General features: G+C 44.9%; 1 protein-coding gene and 1 long non-coding RNA gene across 3 annotated transcripts in view; one reads left to right on the top strand and one right to left on the bottom strand.

Moving 5' to 3' along the window:
* RUVBL1 (RuvB like AAA ATPase 1) overlaps window positions 1–3,891 on the bottom strand; it is a 43,989-nt gene extending 40,098 nt beyond the window's left edge. The window contains exon 1 of one of the 2 annotated variants that reach the window (XM_045494013.1): window positions 3,596–3,891. In XM_045494013.1, the coding sequence (XP_045349969.1) occupies window positions 3,596–3,736 (141 nt within the window). In that variant the 5' untranslated portion in view covers window positions 3,737–3,891. The remainder of the gene's footprint in view (window positions 1–3,595) is intronic. The other variant, XM_045494014.1, reaches the window with a different exon arrangement.
* An 8,094-nt stretch (window positions 3,892–11,985) lies between these two features.
* Window positions 11,986–14,298, top strand: LOC123607608. Its single transcript, XR_006716800.1, has 3 exons — window positions 11,986–12,252; window positions 13,131–13,241; window positions 13,763–14,298. It is a non-coding gene; the product is annotated as an uncharacterized LOC123607608 (long non-coding RNA).
* The last annotated feature ends 1,601 nt before the right edge of the window (window positions 14,299–15,899 follow it).

Raw genomic sequence — 15,899 nt, 5'->3', positions numbered from 1 at the left:
GATGAGTGCCACTACACCACAGGCAGCGTTCTAGGTGCTGGAAGCAGTGGAGGGCGACAGAAAAGAAAGCCTTGTGGTCATGGAGCTCGCCTGTGGTCTAGCGGAAGGGACATACACAAAAACACTGTATGAGATCGCTAACGTAAAGAAAAAAGGGTAATGATCTGGGGAGGCCTCTCTGATGACATTTTATTTGACATGTAAAGCTCCAGGCAAAGGGGAATCAGTGTTGCAGACCAAGGAAACCCCAAATTCAAAATGCAGGAATGAGCTGGATATATCCAAGGGACAGAAAGGCCGCAGTGACCAAAGCATAGCTAACAGGAGAATGGGAAGATCAGGTCGAAGAGGCAGGCAGGGGCCAGGACTCAGAAAAGAATTTTAGTAAAGTTTAAGTTCATCTACATAGACTATTCATCCCAAGATGATTATTTCTTTTTTAAAAGACCTTGACGGCTGCTGTGTGGAGAATGGATGGTAGGGTACAAATGGGAGCAGTGATTTTTAGCCTGGGACCAGGGATAGACTTCAGAGGCCCAACACCTCCTGAATTTCGGAATTAAATTGAAAACAAAATTGTGTGTATATGTTCCCATATGCATTTTTCCAGGGAAGAGAGTCACAGCTTTCATCAGATTCCCAAATTAACTCATTAAGGGTTAAAAATCAAGGCACACACTACTAGTTGGCCATCGGTTAACTCCCAGAATGCTGCAAATGCTGCACGTGAGGTGAACACTAGGGCGCCTTAAGATGTGAATGTCTTTCAAATCCTCAAGAGTAAATTGCTTGATGATTTCGTAATACATCTCTGAATTCTAACTTCATTCTAACTCTCTGAATACTATTAAATCATTTATAGCCATATGTACACATACATATAGATATATAAATGTGTGTATATATAAATTCCATAAATGGGCTACTGATTTTTATATGTTTTAGGATATTAACTATAAAGAAGGCTGAGAGTCACACTTACTGAACACTTACATCCCAGGACTATCAGGTTTCTTACACTGATTTAACAACCTAACATAAAACTGTTAAGGGTGCATCTCCTTGCCTTAGGGCAGGCTACCACTACTTCCCGTGGACTGTGGAGAAGTACCTTGGTCCCACACTTAGACAGCCACTATAAAAATGTGGGTTCAATGGTGCCTGGGTGGCTCAATCGGTTAAGTGTCCAACTCTTGATTTCGGCTCAGGTCATGATCTTACAGTTCACGAGACAGAGTTGGGCTCTGCTGTATCAGCACAGAACCTCCTTGGGATTCTCTCTCTGCTCCTCCCCCATGCTCACTCATACACACTCTCAATCAATCGATCAATCAATCAATAAATAAATAGGGGCGCCTGGGTGCTCAGTCGGTTAAGCGTCCGACTTTGGCTCAGGTCATGATCTCACAGTTTGTGAGTTTGAGTCCAGCATCAGGCTCTGTGCTGACAGCCTCCAGGCCTGCTTTGGATTCTGTGTCTCCCTCTCTGTCTGCCCCTCCCCTGCTCACACTCTGTCTCTTAAAAATAAATAAACATTAAACTTTTTTGTTAAATAAATAGGTGGATTCAAAGTGTGCATGTGGATGGGCTATATTCCATTTTTGGCTCAGTTGGAAAAGCAGTGCCCTGAACAGAGCCCAGAAGGTATTCTTCAGATATACTGCATTTCTAAGAAAATAGAGCCACCCACTATGGTCTTCCTTAATAATGGAAGCTCATAATCCTCTGTACTCTTTGGAAAGAAACTTTCCAAACTGTCGATGTGTACTCTTACTGACACACTACTAGCTCTTCCATTTCTCTCCCTCGGTTTAAGCTCCAAATTCTCACCAGTGACATGTATTTAGTGAATTCTAAAATTCTAAAAAAGAACTAGAAGGGCCTTTAAAAGATTGCCTCATCTAACACTCAGATGAGTGGATGTTAAGCACCAGGGAGACTGCTGATATGACCACAGTCATGCAAGAACCTGGAAGCTGCATCGGGATGCCTATTAATTCAATAAATAAATAAATAAATACTGCGCCCCGTTAATGAGTAAATATAATCATATTTAACCATCTCTATTCTCAGGAAGCTCATATTCATAAGGAAGCATAAAGCATCAGAATTATGAGCATGAATTCTGGAGTCAAACAGACTTGGGTTTAAATCTTGTCTCTACCACTACCCACTGAGTGACCTTGGACCTACCTACCTAACTTCTGTGAATCCAAGTTCCTAATCTGAAAACATAGTTCATGACTGGCACACAGGCTAAAGGGTTTAGGGGTAAAGTGTACTACAGTCTGCAACTTACTTTGAAATGCAACAGTGGATTGGTGGATGGATCAATGAACAGATACAGGATAAACCAAACGAGTACAACGTTCATTGCACAATTGGGCACGCAGGTGCCTATACAAGTCTTTTAACTTTTTTGTATGTCCGAAAAGTGGCATAGTAAAGTAGGGGACAGACAGTTATTAGGGTGGAGGTGAAACAAGACACTGGAGATAAGAGCTGCCTGGCGCAGAGCAAGCATTCAACCAGTGTTAGTTAGCTGTTTTCAGTAAAACGTCTTCAGTAAGCAGAGAGGGGCTGGATAAAGAAGCTTCAAAGTCACCCTGACCTTGTCAATATTTCCTTTTAGAAAGACGATGCTCAAAAGAGAAGCCAGGGGCTTTTCTTTGGCCCTTTCTTTTAGCACAATCAGCCTAGGAGGCAATAGCTTTAACCTCACATTAAGTACAGGTTTCTATAGCTGCTAAGCTATGAAAGGCCTTGGCATGGATCTGATCTTAGAGCACAGCGGGCAGAAAAGGGGCTGTAATATCACAGAAAGAGCACTGCTTTGAGAGTCAGAAAGACATGGGGGTACAAATCCCAGCACTACCATTGCTAAACAGTGGCAAGTGGGTAAGTGAAGTGACCTCTTCCACCCTCAATTTATTCATCTGCAAAAAATATAATACGACGAGCGTGAATAGTTTCGCGATTATAATGTAGGTGAAATGACTTGGCATCACTGCCACTTAAAAACAAAAAGTGGATTTGACTGGAATGGTCAGAAAGGATGCTCCTCTCCCTAACTCCCACCTTCCTCCTTCAGCTGCCAAGGCCTTGGAACGAAAGTGAGTTTTCTAAGGTTGATCACTTCTCTACTTTAAAGCCCCCATAGACTCCCACTTCTGTTCACAAAAATCCAAATTCCATACCAGGTCCGACAAAGTCCTGCAGGACCTGACCTCCACCAAAACGTAATGATTATTTTATTTACTGGTTAAACGTTTATCGTCTCTCACTACACCAAAATGTAAGCTCCAGAAGAGCAGGGACCTTAACTATCTTCTTCCCCGCTTATCCCTGCGTCATGGCACAGTGGACGGGGCTCAATCGACACTTGTCAATGAGGTGAAGCAGTCAACCGTCCCCGTGGGGGCGGCACCTGTTCTCCTGGATGGCCCCTCTCCCGCTCCCAGGGTGCACCTCCCTCGCCGACCCTCGTAGCCCATTCTCACTGCCCTACGGAAACTTCGGCGGGGCATCCAAGCGCGCACCCCGCCCTCAGCCCCCACTTCAGCAGCCTCTCAACTCCCAGGCCGACCCGCCACACCTCTCGTGCGTTCTCCTGGCCCACGAGCCCCGAGGCCGCCTGCTTGGCCAGACCGCTCTCGTCCAGCCCCAGCCCCTTCACGTGGCTGTGGGAGGCGATGCGCTGCGTCTTCGTGGTGCTCTTCACCTCCTCAATCTTCATCTTGCAGACGCCGGGAGCCACAGCCTGCGTGGAAAACCGGGAGCAAGTACCACACGCCCAGCACCTGGGTTACCATGCGGCTGTTACTAGGGCGGTTTGTCAAGGCCCGCCTCACTCGGCGTCCCATTGGCGAGGGCGGGAACGCCTCCGCTCCCCCATTGGCTCGTAGCCGCGCCCATCGCGACTGCCGGCAGGGTTCCGCCCACCCACTTCCGGCTGTGCCGCGCGCTTGGCTTCCCCCGCAGCCAGCGCTTCCTGCCCTGACCCTAGGATGAAAATGCAAGGGGACCTCCTCAGGAGTTTGGCCTTGGAGTGGGGCGCTGCACCGAAGTGAGGTCCTGGAGTCTGGCTCTTAATTGTGCCACTATGTATTATCTTATTTGAAAGTCATACCCTTCTGCGGAGCTCGAGTTATTACCTCCGATTTGGAGATGGGGAAAAGGAGGGACTTATCTAGAGCTTAGGACGCCTTGCATTAGGGTTGAGGCAGACCTGAAGTTAAATGCTACTGTAGTAGTTTCTGACTCTCGCATCTTATACTTCAACATTATTTTTGAATCTAGGTTTCTGTTTGCAAGATTATTAGGTCAATGTTTGTCTCTCACTAAACTGCAGGCATTATGAGCGTGTAGACCATGTTTGTGTTCATTTTAACTCAATTGCTTAGCACATAGCCTGGCTCACAATGGAGTCTTCTTATGCATCCAAATAAGGTTCTAAACCACCACATACACGCTTGAAATCCTGTAGTTTTGCTGCATGTATTTTATTTTTTATTTATAATTAAAAATTTTTGTTTTTCAAGAGAGACAGCCCAAGAAGAGGAGAGGGACAGAGAGACAGAGAGAGAGAATCTTAAGCAGCCTGCATGCTCAGCACAGAGCCCAACACAGGGATCAATGCCATGACCCTGAGATCATGACCTGAATCTAAATCAAGAGTTGGATGCTCAACCAACTGAGCCACCCAGGTGCCCCTTACTATTATTATTATTATTTTGCATGTATTTTAAACAGTAGGTTTTATGGGACTTAGTAATGGTTTCTGTCAGTGAATGGAAGCTTTTGGCAAATCCTTGGAAGGCTTGAGTTTGTTACAGGTGGCCTATGATTCATCAACCCTATGACACTGAGAAGGTTGCTTAGCACCTCATAGACTTCTTCCTGGTCATTACCCATAGGTGAGGAGCAATTCCTTTCACCCTATAAAGAGGAAAACTTTCCCCCAACTAGTAGTCGAAGTGAGGCACTCTGTGAGACTTACTTTTTTGTGTATTGTTCAGTTAAGAGAGAAGACCTTTCCTACATTTAGTATTTTAAGCCCCAAACTTTAGCACGAAGAGAAGGATTTCCTTCCAGCTGATATGAGTGGCGAGGGTTGGGGAATAAGGATTTGGGAGCTCAGGGGAACTCAGTAGGATCACTTGACCCAATGGTTTTCAAACCACATTCCCTGGGGTTGTAGAATTCTTTTTGTGGCCAATAGGTGTGTGGAAAGGGAAAGCTGAGAGGCAGGATGCCAGTCCAATGCCCCCACCTCCCCTTCTACCAGAGCTGTTCCATCACAGATCGGGCCTAGCCATATCCTCATTTCACAGATGAGGAAACTGAGGCCCTAGGAGGGGTCAGAGTTTGTCCAAGATCACAAATTGAGAAGTGCCTGGCAAAGCCTAGACCCACATCTGGTGTAGAAAAAAGCTGGGTCTGGTTGCAGAACCAGACGGTTTCTTTCATTTCAACAGAAGACTATGCAGCAGGCCATTGTCCAAGATACACAGGTGAGTAAAGGGGAGGTGAAGCCCACAATAGTGGACATATGTTGCTTACCCAGCGTCCTCCTGCTTCTTCTGGCTACCATGAGTCTAATTTTCTTTCGAGAGCCACCCTTCTTTGACTTTGAGTCCAAGTTGTTTGGATGGGTTGACCCAACCACAGCTTTGTTTCAGGAATGGATATGGGACCCTGGCCTGGCCTATCAAAGTATCCCTTCTCCCCCCCACAAAAATGATGATTGGTTCAGCAATGTGAGCAGACAGTCCAGTGACACTGAATCCCAGTCGCTTTACTGGAAATACCAAGAAAGAGACTTGAGTCATGGTGTTCCAGGTCATCTTTGCCACTTCATGGGAAAACTGCCTAAGAATAAAGCGAACACAAAGGAGAAGAAAGCTGGCCAGACATTCCCGATGAAATCTTTTACATTCCCAGGTACAGCTCTGCCCTACTTGCAGTGTAAATGGCACTGACATTGGGGCTTAAAAAGTTTGAGTTCGGGGCGCCTGGGTGGCTCAGTCGGTTAAGCGTCCGACTTCGGCTCAGGTTACGATCTCGCACTCCGTGAGTTTGAGCCCCGCGTCGGGCTCTGGGCTGATGGCTCAGAGCCTGGAGCCTGCTTCCGATTCTGTGTCTCCCTCTCTCTCTGCCCCTCCCCCGTTCATGCTCTGTCTCTCTCTGTCTCAAAAATAAATAAACGTTAAAAAAAAAAAAAAAGTTTGAGTTAGGTCTTCATCCATGGGTACTGATGAAAGTCCTTATCAGTGTGATGACATATATACAAGTAACTATGTGGACTGCTACATTCCCGAATTGTGCTGGATGAGACTCTCAGACCTGCCAGCTCTCTCATTTTACTTCTGTGACCCTTGTTCTTTCATCTCCAGTTCCTCATCTCCTCTTTTCTCCAGTCCAAGTTTGATGATCTCAGCTAACTGTTTCTCAACCCCTTCTGCTTCTTCTTTGCTTTGACTTCTTTCACACCTGACCTTTGAACCACAAGCCCAGATCAAACCTACCTCTGCCCTCACCACTGCCTCAGGAAGGCATAATAAAGAGTAATAAGCCCTCATATATATGGTCAAGGGTGCCGAGACCATTCAATGGGACAGTTGGAAAGGACAATCTGTTCGATGAATTGTGCTGGGAAAACTGGATATTCATATGCAAAAGAAAGAAGTTGGCCCCTTATACAATATACAAAAATTAACGCAAAGTGGATCCAAAACCTGTGTTGAGGACCTATAAAACTCTTAAGAGAAAACATAGGGGTAAATCTTCATAATCTTGAATTTGGCGATGGTTTCTTAAATATGGTACCATATTTAAGCAACTAAAGAAAAAAACAGATAAGTTGAACTCAATCAAAATTTAAAACTTTTGTGCATCAAAAGACTCTATCTCTCAACAGAATGAAATAATAATGCACAAAATGGGAGAAAATATTTACAAATCATGTATCTGATGAGGATTTGATGTCTAGCAAATTCTAAGAGCTCTTACAGCTCAACACACAAAAAAATAAACAACCCATTAAAAAATGAGCAAAGGACTTGATAGACATTTCTCCAAAGAAGATGTACAAATGGCCAACTAGCACATGAAGTGATACTCAACATCATTCGTCATCAGGGAAATATAAATCAAAACTGCACTGAGATACTATTTCACACCCAGTAGGGTAGACTTAAGGAAGAATAAGGAGAAAGAGAGAAGAAGAAGAAGGAGAAGAAGGGAGGAGGGAGAGGAAGGAGAGGAAGAAGGAGGAGAGGAAGGAAGGAAGGAAGAAAGGGGGAATGAAGAAGGAAGGATGGAAGGAAAGGGAAAAGAAGGAAGGAAGGAAGGGAAGAAGGAAGGAAGGGGAAGGGAAGGGAAGGGAAGGGAAGGGAAAGAAAAACCCAAAATAACAAGTATTGGCCAAGATGTGGAGATATTGGAACCATCGTGCATTGCTGATGAGAGCGTATAATAGTGCAGCTTCTGTGGAAAACAGTTTCTCCTCAGAAAGTTAAACAGATTTTCCATGTGACCCAGCAATCCCACTCTGAGGTATATACTCCAAAGAACTGGAAACAGGGACTTAGGAGCTAGCTACACACCAGTTTTCATAGCAGCATTATCCACAGGAGCTGTGATACTGTGTTTTATAATAAGAAATACATATTTGGTCTGTTAAAAAAGAAACAAGAGACCTAAAATGGAGTCACTTGTGCTAAGACCCATGGCAGCAAACAAGACTTAATTCCTAACCTGACTATAGTTTCAACACCTTCCGGAAATATGACTTTAACCAGTCCATCTGGAATTATCTGGTCAGCACTAGTGAGGTAATCTGCCTAATAGACCCCTGCCTTCCTGCAGAGGAAGGAGACCTGGCCTCAAACAATCCACTCTTTGCTAGAAACTTCCTTTTTCTCCCCCCCCCTCTTCTTCCTATAAAAGCCTTCCATTTTGTACAGTTCCCCAGAGCTCCCTTCTATCTGCTAAGATGGGATGCTTCTCAATTCATGAATCATTAAATGAAGCCAATTAGATCGTCAAATGAATTTTGTTTTTTAACAGGTCTTTGTGCTACTTCTGGCATCGAGCTCCTAAAGCCCTTGGTATTTCCTAAGTGATGGGAGCTGGAGGTCTATGACGTTAATAAGGTGGCTTTTGGACGGCACCAAGTGGCTACCAAGAGAACCAGCCAAGTGATTAAAGGGTTGGAACTTTCAGTCCCATTCCCCTGGTCTCCAGGGAGATGAGAGGGGCTGGAGGTTAGATCAGTTGCCAATGACCAGTGATTAAACAATCGTGCCCATGTAATGAAGCCTCCAAAAAAACCCAAAAGGATTCAGAGAACTTGATGAACACGTGAAGATTTGGGGAGTATGATGTGCTTAGGCTTCAGGCTCTTTCCCCATACCTTGACCTATGTATCTCTTCATCTGGCAGTTGATCCATATCTTTTGATATCCTTTGCAAGCTTAAAAAACAAAATTCAACAGAGTAAATTTGAAAGATGTTATTGGCTATATTCAACAATTCACGAATCAGGCAGCATCCAATGAGCAGAAAGGATCTCCAAGGAGCCACACAAAATGAAAGGGGGAAGAAATAAGAAAGTCCCACTAGACAAAATAAGTAGGTTGGTTATTACAAGGTTCCTTTCCTTTAGGGGATGCAGGGTCTATCAGGCAGATTATCTAGTGCTGATCAGACGATTCCTGATAAGGTTTAAGATTCCATTTCTTGGAGAACCAACACTAATTAAGTCTTGGTTTGGTGACGCGGGGCTTAGCATAAGTGAGTCCATTTTGAGCTTAGTTTCTTGTTTTTAACAATTCCCCCCTTTTGATCAGATTCTCAGCCAAACTGAAGGATGTGATCAAAATGCAAGGCATCAGCGCTTCTCCCAGCGGTTGCTCTAGAATCCTCTGTTTTTTCTTAAATTTTGTGGTATTCACAGGTCACAAAGTGAGGTTTGCATTCTTGAAGTTAATCGTTCTCTTCGTTCCTTTTCTGACAGTCTAGTCTTAGGGAGATCATTTGCATGGTGATCAATGGCTGGGAATGTGCATTTAAAGCTTTTGAGAGAATATGTCACACCAAGGAGCCTACTATGCTTATTATAAGCAGAATAATTCCCAACATGTGGAGTGCACTCAGAGCCATGGTCCCAAGATCCCAGCCAATCAGCAGTAAGTCAAAGAAATACCGTGTTGAGGGAATCTGTTTTTAAAACTAATTGGCTTATTCAGTGATCTTGGGTTTCCACATCCTCACCTACATTTGGAATTACACGCCTCTCTGATTATTGCCAACCTAATTGGCATGCTTGTTTTTTCTGCCCTAGGCTGATTTCTGAGGACAGAGCAGACAAAGAGAATTTTTCTGGCAACTTAGAGGTGGTACAAAGACATAAAACTAAATAATATTGATTTTTATAGTAAGAACATGAATGCCCTTCAAATTCTCTCTCAATAAGTCTTAGGGGGGCAGAGTGTAACTTTAACCCCTTTCTCTCCCTAAAGACTCTGAAACTAAGGTTTGTGTGGTTCCTGTGTACTTGTTGCAAGTGACGGTTTTTCTACATACAGGAAAATACTTTTATTTAAGTCAAAAGGTGGGTTAATTTAAAGAAACATATTAAGTGGTAGGTGGTACCTGGATAGGACATAAATTATGAAGATGGTGGGGCGCCTGGGTGGCGCAGTCGGTTAAGCGTCCGACTTCAGCCAGGTCACGATCTCACGGTCCGTGAGTTCGAGCCCCGCGTCAGGCTCTGGGCTGATGGCTCAGAGCCTGGAGCCTGTTTCCGATTCTGTGTCTCCCTCTCTCTCTGCCCCTCCCCCGTTCATGCTCTGTCTCTCTCTGTCCCAAAAATAAATAAACGTTGAAAAAAAAAATTAAAAAAAAAACTATGAAGATGGTGCACATCATTGGGGTCAAAGGAACCTAACATAAAACAAGGATCAGCTGGCAGGGAACAGAAGGATCCTGCGTGGATGATCTGGATTCAAATCCCGACGTTTTCCGAGCAAGTTATCTCTCTAGGTCTACTTCCCCGTGCTGTAAAACAGCAGTAACAACATGCATGTATGAGATTACTAAGAAAATTAAATGAGATCTTTTACAAGGGGCTCTAGCATTGGGAAGGGCACAGAAAGTGGTATCAGATCCTTGGAATGTAGAGGCATGGCTTTCCGCCCCACCCTTGAATATTTGCCTTCTCTGTGTGTATCCTGGCCTTAGTGAATAATTTTGTCATGCTTTTTCAGCTGAAACAGTACCCCAGGGCACTCACAGGAACTGCTGTGGAGAGTAGAGGCGGAAGTCAGGCTGGGGACAGGGGTCAGGTTAGCAAGAGCTAGTCCTCTGTCTCCTATTGTAACCCCCTCTTCTGGGGACCAGTGTTTCCATTTCAGCAGGGCACATCCTACTGCAATGGGGAAACCTGGCGGTGGTGGCATCTGCTGAGTCCCAATGTTAGCCTAGGAAAGCAGCTGGGGCCTGCAGCTCCTGAGCACCTGTGCTGGGGTCACACGGCAGTGGGGGCAGAGGTCAGGGTGGCCTGGATGAAAGCAGCAGATCTGAGCAGAAGACACACACTGAGGCTATTTACCATGTAAGTCTTAGTGATCCTCGGGTCTAAGATGTGGAGCGAGCCCATTAAAGGCCCCCTACACCTCTAATCAGGTGGGAGGGAATTAGGAGATATTCATTTATGCAACAAATATGAAAATAGACTCAGTACTCCAATTAAATGCTTGCATTCATTTCCTATTGCTGTGGTAACAAATTGCCACAAACTTAGTGGCTTCAGCCAACACACATTTATTCTCTTACGGTTCTGGAGACCAATGTCCAAAATGGGTCTTAATGGGCTAAAATCCAGGTGTTGGCAAGGCTTCATTCCCTTCTGGAGGATCTAGGGGAGAATCCACTGCCTGCCTTTTCCAGCTTCATTCCTGGCTTCATGTCTGTCTTCTGTCTTCAAAGACAGTAATGGCCAGTGGGGCCTTTCTCATGACACCATCTCTCTGAATCTGACCCCCCTGCTTTCCTCTGATAAGGACTCTTGTGATTTCATCAGGCCCGCAGGATAATACAGGATAACCTCCCCTTTTCAAGATCCTTAACTGAATCACACCTGCAAAGTCCTCTTTACCATGTAGGATAACATACTCACAGGTTCTCACAGGATACATACTTACAGGATAACATACTCACATACTCAAAGGACATGGACATCTTTGGAGGCCCATTATTCTGCCATGGCCAGGCTCCCCTCATGGGATCCCATCATAGCCCAGACCGATTTCTATAGGTTTTAGTCCAGTGTCAGAGAGCACACTTTTGTATTGCTTGCCCTGGAAACAATTCCAGGGTTTTCTCCAGTTGTGCTAACTGGGTCACATGCTCACTACCCAACCAATTGCTGTGGCTGGTGGACTGGACCTGAGTCTCAGTCTCACTCTGGAACTAAGTGGAGTCAGTCCCCAGAGTGACCTGGAGGAGAGAAGGTGTGATGCCTCCAAGGAAAATCATGGAGGCTTTCAGGAAAAGAGGGAGTGGATGCTGGCCAATATAGACTATAATGATCTTGTAAAACATTATGATGTCCATACGTAGGCAGAAGAAAGGGTGAGTCGCACAGCCAGCATGAGGTAGGGCTATGATTGAAATTGAAACTGGTGTGGGACCAGTTCTTGCCAGGACACTCTCTTCCTCACCCTGTGTCTAATGTGGCATTAGAAGATCTGTTTAGTGCTGGCAATGTCATGTAGCACACAGCTGGTGGCCTGAGTGACAGTCTCATTGGAGGTTAATATAGGACATTTTGAGGAAGGTACATGGTTAACACAATCACTGGCAAGGTAGATACCCTCAGAGAAAAGGGAAATTTCCATTTCACTCCTAAAAGAATCTTTAGAAGCCAAAACCTAAATCAAAGAGCAAAGTATAATAACTTCCTCTGGGCAAATTTATAATTAATCCTGGATTAATTGGCCTTAATGAAGTTGAATTAATTACTAGCTGCTTGTAAAGAACTTTGAACTACCTTAGTACAAAATGGCATTAAAGAAACAGAAAGGAACCAGCATCGCATTAACATTAAGAACAAATCCCAAATAATCGCAATTCTGCAGGCCGTTTCCTGTCAATCATTTCCCAGGGACCATGCTCAGCCTGTGAAACTGTGGGGGACCCCGGAATCTGCCGCAGAGAAGGATGTATTTGTGGACTGGAAGTTTGGGGGTGAGTCCAAGAAACAGGAACATTTGCCTGTGTCAGGCCCTGGGCAATCAAAGATGTATAAGGGATCCTCAGCCTACTAGGATGCTGGTGTGGGAGTGTAGGGGGGACGGGGGGAGGAAGGTTGGCTTCAGAGCACCAGCCTGGCTTAAAGCAAACTCAACTCAGTGGAATTGATGTCAGGGCAGAGACAAAATTGACAACAGAGAGGCATGATGTGATTTGTATTTTGTTGGTGATAGCACCCCAGTTCCCATAGGGAGTTTGCCCCACTTTCCTCCTGGTGCTTGGAGTGAGCTCGTGACTTACACCTGGCTAGGCAGAGCATTTAATTACTCTGCTTGGTTCAAGGACACACAACTTTATCAGGGACAATGAGACCTGATGTGGGGAGTTGGAGTTGCTGAGGCTGTAAGGATAGAGGTGCTGGCAGCTGTCTTGTCACCATGAGGAGAGAACGTGCCTGGAAATGGAAGAAACCCAAAGGAGGGAAGAACAAGGCTGGTGGCTCTGTGCCATCGTCTGAGCCCCTGGGTGAAGCCGACATGAAAATGGGCTCTTCCTCTAGACTTTTTAGTTAGGTTTATTTATTTAACTCAACAAACATAATATAGCACTTATTATATACCAGGCATTGTTCTAGGTGCTACACAAATACCACTTCATATAATCCTTGCAACTCTGTGAGTTAGGAACTATGATGTCCTCCTACTTCACAAATGAGGGAACTGAGGCACAAAGAGATTTTGTAACTTGCCTGAGACTATGCAGCTTTCAAACAGCGGAGGTGGGATTCAAGCATGAGCACACAGCTGCTAGGGCCTGTACTTTTAACTATACCACGGGCCAGTGAATTTCCTTTTTGTTCTGTTTTGTTTCAGTCAGTTTCATGGAGGGTTTTTGTCATTTACTTCCTCAAACTGTGACTAGTGCGGAACATAATAAGGAGGAAGCTTCCTGAAGTTGTGGCAGGCCAAAGGCATAGCTGTTGGGTGAGTGTGGGGCAAGGTGGATTGGCACTGTCCATTCGCAGGATTGCACAGGTTCTTGGGGGCCAGAGAGGAGTGTGGCGGGTATGGGGCGGGGTGACAAGTCCGTCTACAGGCAACAGTGAGAAGCATTTATAACTCTCCAACTAAGGACTAAAAATTAAAGGATCTTAGTCCCACTGGTGTCTTTAGGACATTATTTTACTTTTAATTTATTTTTAAGAGAGAGAGAGAGGAAGCAGGTGCAAGGGAGGGAGGGGAAAGGGAGAGGGAGGGAGAGAGTCTTAAATAGGCTCCACTCTTAGCTTGGAGCCCGACACAGGGCTCGATATCACGCCTATGAGATCATGATCTGAGCCGAAACCAAGAGTCGGATGCTTAACCGACTGAGCCACCCAGGCGCCCTGACATTATTTTACATTAAAAAAAAAATTTACTTGTTTATTGAATAGGTAATACTCTTGCATAATTTAAAAGTCAAAACTGCCAATGCACCTCCAGTAAAATGTCTTCCTGTCTTTTAGTGGATGAACGGGTAAGCAAATGGTGGTCCGTCCACTCAGTGGAATACTACACAACCACAAGAAGGCAATCACGATGTGGTGACATGTGGCCACGTGGACGAATCTCAAATGCACTATACTAGGGGTGCAGGAACAAGGTGCAGGAACAAGGAAGTTACACCAGGCATTGGCTGGTTTAAGATTCCATTTCTCGGAGAGCCAAATTTGTAACTAAGTTAATGCTCAGTTTGGTGACACAGGGCTTCGCATAAGTGACTCCATTTTGGGCCGGTTGTCGTGTTTTTAACAGGGTTGAGGTTCAGGGCAGGCTGTCCCCAAATATGTCACTTTGGCATATGGATTATTCGGAATTAAAGTACTTAGGACACAGTGCAATAAAACCATGCTGGCCCTCTTTTGTCTCCCTGAAAGCAGGAAATAAATTTCCCACACGAAGGGTACCCGGGTAGAAGACATCCTTATCGCCAGAGATGGGGAATTCAGGGCCCAGAAGGCTGTATAAATAAACCTCGTTTACTTCTTCACTAATTTGCTATGCTAAGCCCAAGCTTCTTTTTCTTGTCGATTCTTCACAAATGTATTATTTCTTTATCTAAAACATAAAAAAAGCTGTCTGCTCTAGTCACTTCTTTGAGTCTCATATTTTTTTGAGTTCTCATATGTACAAAACCAAATTTGCCTGGCTAACTTGTGAATCTGTCTTATATCAATTTAATTATTAGGTTAGCCACAGAATCTAGGAGGGAAGAAGGGTAAAGTTTTCTCTTACAATTCAACTCAGTTCTGACACTATGTGCCTGAAGCTAGCATCAGCTTCCGTATGTTAAGGGCTCAGTCCTATGAGACTGCACCCAACCTGTTCAGCAGCCAACTGCAAGTTTAGTTTGTCACCACACTTCTGAGGACCGGCTCTAAATCAGAAGTTCCAATGACCCCTTCCTCAAATTTGATTAATTTGCTACAGCAGCTCACAGAATTCAGAGAAACAACTTACTACTGGGTTACAAGTTCATTACAAAAGGATTGGGGTTCCTGGGTGGCTCAGTTGGTTAAGTGTCCAACTTCGGCTCAGGTCATGATCTCACAGTTTGTGGGTTCGAGCCCCGCGTCAGGCTGTGTGCTGACAGCTCGGAGCCTGGGGCCTGCTTCAGATTCCTTGTCTCCCTCTCTCTCTGCCCCTCCCCTGCTTACGCTCTCTCTCTATCAAAAATAAAAATAAACACATAAAAAAATTTAACTCAGAAACTGCCAGAAAGAAGAGATACATAGGTCAAAATATGTGGGAAGGGGCATGGGGATTCCATGCTTTATCTGAGCTCACCAGAAGTGAACCTGGAAGTTCTCTGAACTCCGCCCTTTTGGAATTTTAGGGAGGCATCATTACACAAGCATGATTGACTAAATCATTGGCCACTGGCGATTGATTCCATTTCCAGCTCCTCTTTTTTCCCCTCCCCAGGGGTCAGGTGAAAAGTCCCAACTCTAATCACTTGGTTGGCTCCCCTGGCAGCCAGCCCCCATCGTTAGGTGCTTTCCAAAAGTCACCTCAGTAACATAACAAAAGACACCTCATTCTCATCACAGGAAGTTCCAAGGGTTTTTGGAGCTCTGTGCCAGGTGCAGGAGGGAGACCCGATAAATAGTTCTTTTTTTTTTTTTTTTAATGTTTATTTATTTTTGAGAGAGAGAGAGAGAGAGAGAGAGCAGGGGAGGGGCAGAGGGAGAGGGAGACAGAGGATCCGAAGTGGACTCTGTGCTGATGGCATAGAGCCCAACGCAGGGCTTGAACCCACGACCCCTGAGATCACGACCTGAACTAAAGTCAGATGCTCAACTGACTGAGCCACCCAGGCACCCTATGAAATAAATACTTCTTTTTCTTATTAAGTTTATGTATTTATTTTGAGAGAGACAAGAGATAGCACCAGTGGGGGAGGGGCAGAGAGCAAGGGATACCAAGAATCCCAAACAGGTTCCCAGCTGCCAGCGCAGAGCCCAACGTGGGGCTGAACCCATGAATCTGTGAAATCATGACCTGAGCCAAAACCAAGAGTTAGACACTTAACCGACTGAGTCACCCATGCGTCCCTAAAATATTTCTTATTAGAAATCACAGTATCACAGCCTATAATTGACT

Source organism: Leopardus geoffroyi, chromosome A2 (genome assembly GCF_018350155.1).
Source record: "Leopardus geoffroyi isolate Oge1 chromosome A2, O.geoffroyi_Oge1_pat1.0, whole genome shotgun sequence".
In the NCBI taxonomy this organism is placed as follows: Eukaryota; Metazoa; Chordata; class Mammalia; order Carnivora; family Felidae; genus Leopardus; species Leopardus geoffroyi.
Note: the sequence above shows the minus strand (reverse complement) of the source record. Positions and strands in the feature narration are given on the sequence as shown.